General features: G+C 42.0%; 2 protein-coding genes across 2 annotated transcripts; one reads left to right on the forward strand and one right to left on the reverse strand.

Moving 5' to 3' along the window:
- Window positions 1-1,330: 1,330 nt before the first annotated feature.
- CCR75_008795 (uncharacterized protein) lies at window positions 1,331-3,233 on the forward strand (the record flags this gene model as incomplete). The annotated part of the gene is made up of 7 exons (XM_067966844.1): window positions 1,331-1,692; window positions 1,754-1,863; window positions 1,940-2,322; window positions 2,386-2,541; window positions 2,611-2,679; window positions 2,748-2,843; window positions 2,916-3,233. 7 exons carry the CDS (start codon window positions 1,331-1,333, stop codon window positions 3,231-3,233), a joined length of 1,494 nt encoding a protein of 497 aa, XP_067814663.1.
- Window positions 3,234-3,409: 176 nt separating this feature from the next.
- Window positions 3,410-4,875, reverse strand: CCR75_008796 (uncharacterized protein; the record flags this gene model as incomplete). Its single annotated transcript, XM_067966845.1, has 9 exons — window positions 3,410-3,487; window positions 3,561-3,662; window positions 3,704-3,784; window positions 3,847-3,953; window positions 4,021-4,129; window positions 4,184-4,269; window positions 4,345-4,435; window positions 4,500-4,649; window positions 4,711-4,875. 9 exons carry the CDS (start codon window positions 4,873-4,875, stop codon window positions 3,410-3,412), a joined length of 969 nt encoding a protein of 322 aa, XP_067814509.1.
- Window positions 4,876-7,070: the final 2,195 nt, after the last annotated feature.

Here is a 7,070-nt window from a genome sequence, read left to right on the forward strand (position 1 = left end):
AATATTTTAAGATTACTATAATAATTATAAATACTAATCAATTCTTCTCAAACATGTTGAATAATAACGTAATTTAATATATATATATATTTTTTGTGCATATTTAATAAAATTATAATATAATGTGGAGATAATCGGATTCGAACCGATGACCTTCAAGTCCCATTTTTCCCGTTTTAAAATATTTTTAATCAATATTTTTTTAAAATATATGAAATTGACCAAATTCAAGTCATAAAAATAAAATTTAATTAAAATACTGTTTAAACAAATATTGTGGCCCGTGAAATTATTATAAAATCATTTATTTAATACTTTATAAAGTCAAGTTGCTTTTTAATTCAAAAAAAAGAAAAATTAAATTTTTAATTTAAAAAATTGTACATAAGAATACAGGCCCTCTTTCTTAGAGCCGCGAGTTTCACAAAATTTTGTGAAGCACCCGATTCATTAGGAGGGTCATCAACTGGTCATAGCCTCGTACTTGAGCGCTATAGACCAGCAGGGTTGAGGTCCGAAATTTCGACCCCCAGTGATTGCTTGCTGTTTACAAACGTAAAGTGCAGTTTTGCCATTCCCGAAGACTCATCTGGATTTATCCCTCGAGCAGAGTCACTTTGAATCCTAAATTATTATGCTCGTACACAAACCCTGTAGTAATATTGATTTGATTGAAAGTCATGCAACAGAAGCAATCTTGGTCTCGATATCGCAGCAGCCGCTGCACCTTTTGAAATCTACGATATTCGCTTCGATCTTATATTGCGCTCGTGGACCCAGCATTTTTCCTTATGGCTGTTTCTTTCTTTGAGCCCAAAACTAGTTTACGAATTCTTTTTACAACAATTAGTACCATCATTTCTTGATTAAAGTCAACTCGTTTGACACAAGCACCGCGTCTCTAAGCGACATCCATTGCTATGCCAATCAATTGACTCCGCTAGTCGTGGTACAGCGTATGCGGCAGCGATCGTGCAAATTTTATAAAATTGCACTATTTTTCGTAATCCCACAAGTTGCAGCTGCTAACGACTTGGTAATTAGCAACAGTTGCGATCATTGCAAGCGAGACGTGGAGAGCGGTATTATGAAAAGAAGCCATTGGAAGATTCTTGGTGTAGCACAATTTTGCGTCCAGCATTGCATTCTCCGCGTAATATAGCATCCTAATCGTGCGAAACTGTTATGGATTTTAATAAGCACTACCGCGATTTCATAGATCAGTAGCTGCTTCATGGACAAACACCGTTCAAGTAAGAAATATACTTAAAGTTACGTATGACACGTAAATGATGTGAAAACCTCGCATAGCGGATAAAGGCTCGCGACAATGGCGGAGGCCACTGAGACGAAGGGCGCAACGTATTCTACGAACAGTAGCAGCAATGGCCGCAACCGAAATGACGAAAATAACGATTTAAGGAATAGGCGCGCTCCTCCTGGTGCAAATGCCACGTCCGAAGACAGAGCACGGTATGAATTGGAGCGGAAGAAAGTGGCTAAGTATAAAGAGGACAAACTGAAGGCGCGCCGCGACCACACGCGCATGATTTTAGAAAGTCATGCTCAGGCTAAGCGACGTGCATTACTCGGAAAACAGTCGGAATTTCTGGCAACTCTTGAGTTTCGCAATACTCTGCCCGACATCCCTTTTGACACAAAATTTGTCAAGTACCCGCATGAGCCGGAACGGTACGATTTAAAGTGGCAGCGATGGTTACTTTTTAAATTGAATGCAAGTATCTGCGGACAGTCTTATCAAATATAAGCCCAATTCACTGGAGATGGACTACACGTACGAGATTCACGAAGAGCCAAACTTAGGCCTCTCTATCGACCTAATTGATCCAGCCAAGTATGACGGTACAGTGATTCGTCACACATCGAAGATGATGGAATCTTTGCATAGTAATGCGAATCTTGTGCTTTTCTTTTGTAGCTCCTACAAATCCTGAGCCATTAGAAATTGGCGATGAGCAGACACTGATGATGAAGGAGGACCATGCTGGCTCTAAAGGCCGATCCAAGGTCCGTCCGACAGTTTCTTGGTTGCGACGTACAGAATACATGGGCAATGATCTGTACGACTCAGTGCACAAGTTCAAAAGTGAAGCAGAAATTCAAAGCACTCTGCGCGAGGGCACGGAGAATGCACTGGCTGAAGTGGTGTCAGTAACCTTAGAGGACCGTGCCGAAGCTTCGTTTCGCGACATTAATGACCCTAAGCTGTTGATTCACCCGCACAACAAGACAAAAAAAGTTGCCAAAGTATGGGATGTCTTTCCCGACCAAATCTTGTCGGCCAACAAATATGCTATTTTGGTTCGTTTGTGCAATGCTTTTGAGTGTTATCGCTTTCAATAATTGTGTTCTTTTTACTGACAGTCGTACGATATGCTTCCTTCCGAAGATGTCAAGAGCAAGGCAATGATAAGTCGCGAAGAACGTGCTTTATTGTGCGGCGTGAACAAAAAGATGCAAGCCGGGAATGAACTTATCCAGGGATCTATTCTTTTGCCCACAGGATCTGCAGACGATGAGGTACAGCAAGTGAGGGAGGAGGTCAGCGATACATCACAATTGACAAGCAAGTTTTCTGTATTTCTGCAGGAAAGCAATGATCGCGAAAAATTCTCTTGTTTACGAGAATATTTGATGTCTGTGGAGTCACTTGATAGCGTACGTAGGTAATTATTGATAGCATGTACATGTACTGACTGATACATTTGTTGGCGTGTGGGATGTAGCGCGAGTCACAGCACATTGTCTTTATGCTAAATCCGGAGTCAGACCAATTTACATACAGTGATGTTCTAAATCGTATAAAGCTCCGGAAGGCAAAGGTATGTAATAATGCTAATTACATGAAAAAATTGCAGCCTTTGTTGATGGCAGTATCTGCTCAATTTTCATAGATGAGTGGTGAAGATAAACGCCGTCACGGTGCTGTTGTTCATCGGAGAGAATATTCAGAAGCCGAAAGCGACCGTCGAACCCAGATACTTTTCGAGTGTGGAGGAATTTATGACGATCAGCTTGATGATGATGAGAGCATACGTGAGTTTAAGCGTAAAAAAACAGGAGCTGACCAGAATTCGCCTGTCAGTAAGGTAACAAAGTCTAGCGACCGATCTCCAGACACTCCCATCGCGGAAAGTAATGACACTGGCAGTCCAGTTCCACCTGACAACATTAATGGTAGCCCAGTAATCAGTGACAGCGACAGTGATTAGATTGATTACAAATATGCTTTTGCGTCGTTGCATATGCTCCTTGACCACCATCGTTCGAAGCGGACGTTCTGTTGATTGGTGGCGAACAGTGAAGCTTGTAAGGGTGTAATTATTACAATTAAAAGCAGAGGTCATATATCTGTCCACACTTGAACATAACCCAGTGATGAAATGTATCACATTTTAAAAATATGTAGTGCCACGGCGCCGATGATGCCGGAATTGTATCCTGCACTTGCTTTCTCAATGCGAACCTTAAAATAGACACACCGAAAACAATAAGCTGTGAGTTTCAGTTGACCGAAGCAAAAGCATTTAAAAGCCTACAGAATTTGAGAATTTGGTCCATGTGTACTTTGCATACGCAAGGCGAATTTTGTCAATGTACATTTCGCCAGCTTCAGCAATTCCACCAGAGAATACAATAATCTGCAGAGGCAAATACATGGTAAGTATTTCGCCTTGATCACATATTGCACAGTATCATTAAGAACCTCAGGATCAAATATTCGACAGAATGTTACACATGCGAATCCCAAATAATCAGCAGCCTGCTCACTCAATCATAATCAAAGGTTTCTGCCATGATAATGTCATGTGCCGGGGCACATACCTCTTCAATTAAACGTTGGCACAGCTCATCCCCTTCTGATGCATGCCGGAATACCAGTCCCGCATTAATGTCGGCTTCAGAATGCCTGGACAAGCTAGACATTTTACCTGCAAATTCACGGAAGTTACAAAAAATTAAAAAAACTACTGACGGAAGTGTCGAAGAGCAACGAACCAGCGCGTAGATGTTTCTGAACTTCTGACGTGAGCGCACTAGCCGAACTGTAAGCTTCTAAACATCCGTTTTGAGAGCAACCACACGGTCTTCCGTTGCGCTCAACTATCTGCATGCATACATTTATAAATATTATTTTTGATGCAACCACCAACCTTCGTACCATATGACCCCCTTCAATGGCATTGTTGCTACCTCGCACAAGCTTGCCGTTCGCAACAATACCAAAGCCAATCCCTGTACCGAGAGCTTTATGTATAGATAAGTTAAAAGATTTGTATATAGCTAATCAAAAGCTTTAAACGAGTTCGAAGCTAGTCATACTGAGCATGATAAAATTTCTGATACCACCCTTGGCTGTACCGACCCATTGTTCCGCTAGGATAGCAGCATCGGCGTCATTGCATAACGTTACCTTATCACACCCAAAAATAGCAAAACCAACGACATATTTTTTATGATTCAGTATAGTCGCTTACCGATCTGCCGAGAGTGTCGCTAAATAATTGCTGAAGTGGCACGTCTTTCCAGGAAGGAAAGTTGGCAGCGGCGCAGATGACGCCATTAGCTTCCAGAATGCCGGGGCAACATACACAAACGGCTTCAAGCTCATTCAGCTCTAGCCGGGTCTGTCCGCATTTCAGAAGCGTATTGAGAGATATTTTTGGTACAACAGAGGTATGAGCGCACCGTTTTGAGGACGTTGTGCAGCAACGAACTGGCCAGTCGCACGACATTCTGTGGCTCAAGCTCATCTGGGTGATAATTCTTCTGAGCTCGCTCCACCACAACGCCCTTACAGGTCACAATGCCTACCTTGGCACCTGTTGCACCAATGTCCACACCCGCAAGCATCTTTTAATAGAAGGTTGGCTTGCCAATTTAACGTGTAATTTAATGTATATTTTTCCTTGCATCAGTAAAACGCTAATTAGAGGTCAACATTTTTGGTGTTAAATTGCTCGCATGCTTCTGGGGTAAAAAAGTTGTGACGGCAAGATAGTAGTTAAGTATATATTACACGGAAACGTGGTCATTCTGCAAGCGCGCAGCACATGTTATACTCGAATTGTAGAAGTGGTAGTAGTGTTACAGAGGAAGTAGAAGTAAAAGTGATATATTTCAAGCATTAAATTTCCTCGTTCGTTAATACCTTTACATGCATACGAAACGGACTGCAACTATACCGTCTATAGCTCACGTCTATCCCGCTCCGTCACACCTGTCAGGATGTCAAGTCTGTTAGATAATCAGGTACGGTTGTTACTTACCGTGTGACAGGGTACGAGTCACTAAAGAGGCAAAAATCCTACCCAACGCCACCGGCTACATTTCTTAAATGGATACTTTTATTGAGGATATTCTTTAATTCAGTGAATATCAGACGACAGAATATATTGTATTTTCGTGGGACATTAAGAAGTAGATACAATCGAATAATGTAATTTCTCGTGTAATACATTATTTTACCCTCGCAATAAAATTGATATAACAACTGCCACAAGCAAGAGAAGAAAAAACTTGCACCTATCGTCTACTTTCCTCAGAACGATTTTTGTTTACTCTATTAACAGATATTGCTTCAGTGGATTACATTGCCATCACTGTGACTAGGCGTCTCTTTGCATGAAATACTATTTCCTATAAGAGTAATAATAAATATTGTTTCCTAATCCGGCAATCGTTACAAGACACGATCAAGCGGTGCGCAAGGAGGCGCATCGTCTAGTTAGTTTTTAATATAATAAAGCCAGTACATACAAGACCTTTATAAAGAACTCAATCTATTAATACGATTTTACTTTTTCCCTAGTTTAAAGCCTTAAAATTACCTTTAGTAGCTAAGACTTCTTAGCTACCATGAACCTACCTGTAGCGGCGAACTTACATAGAACTCCCGTAATGATGCCGAAATGACAGTACATCTTTCTTCTATTTGAAGAAAAATGTAAAAGTGGTCATGGAACGCTGCTTACCAGCGTTCCTTTGAGGGTCTCAAGCAAAGCTTGGTGCAATCGCCAATCCTGGCGATTGCGGACCAGGACCGACCTTTTCATGTGGTCTGTGACGCCAGCGATTTTTTCAATCGGCTGTGCGTTAATGCAATGTGACACACACGGCGGAAAGCGCGTCGTCTGTTATCAACCGCGTCAGTTTCAACCAGCTGAACGCAACTATCCAGTGCATGATAAGGAACTCCTTGCCATAAAATACGCAGTGGCTCAGTTAAGGGTCTATCTCTTCGGAGATAGACCGTTCATTGTATATACGGACCATGCGTCTTTACGCACGGCCGTAAACAGTCCACACCTATCGCAAAGAATGGCGAGATGGTTGTCTTCTTTCGCGTAGTATAACTTTTTATAAAGTAAAAATCAGGACGACTTAACGTCGTCGCTGATGCCCTTTCGCGCCGGCCCGACTTTGAGTCGGCTGCGCAAATCAATAGTGAGCACAAGGCCACTGTTGCAACAATAAGTGTTCCGTCGTCAACATTACTTGACGACGTTAGAAGAGCCTATCAAAAGATAAGGCGCTTAAAGGTTTGATGGATCGCTCATAAAAACCAATCACAACAATCCTTAGAAGGATTGTCGAAATTGCATCGATTTGCTAAGGATCGATACACAACACGCAATAGTTTACTGTATAACACAGCCATTGCTGGCGACAACCTCGTGTCGTCATCCCTTTCCCATAACGATTTGCGTTTGCATAGTATGTATGAGTGCCCCGTTGCAGCAATAAGTGGGCATCGTGGTTGAGAGAAAACTTATCCCACGAAAAGCCGCAATTTATACTGGCCACACCAGTCTGAGTTCATCCGCAAATCATACATGCTTGCGAAGTTTGTCAACGGGTGAAGCCCAGTGCTTTATCCTGTGCTGCGTTGCAACCTCGGCTGTTCCGGCAGAGGTGGCAGTCCGTTTCTATGGACTTCGTCTTCGGATTTCCCGAAGACAACCACAAGAATACTGGTAATCTTGTGTTTGTTGAACATTTCAGCAAGATGGTACATTTTGCTGCAGTTCCGAATTGACCACAGCCAT

This window comes from Bremia lactucae, assembly GCF_004359215.1.
Source record: "Bremia lactucae strain SF5 chromosome Unknown BlacSF5_NotPlaced_200_SHOA01000120.1_2678225bp, whole genome shotgun sequence".
NCBI lineage: Eukaryota > Oomycota > Peronosporomycetes > Peronosporales > Peronosporaceae > Bremia > Bremia lactucae.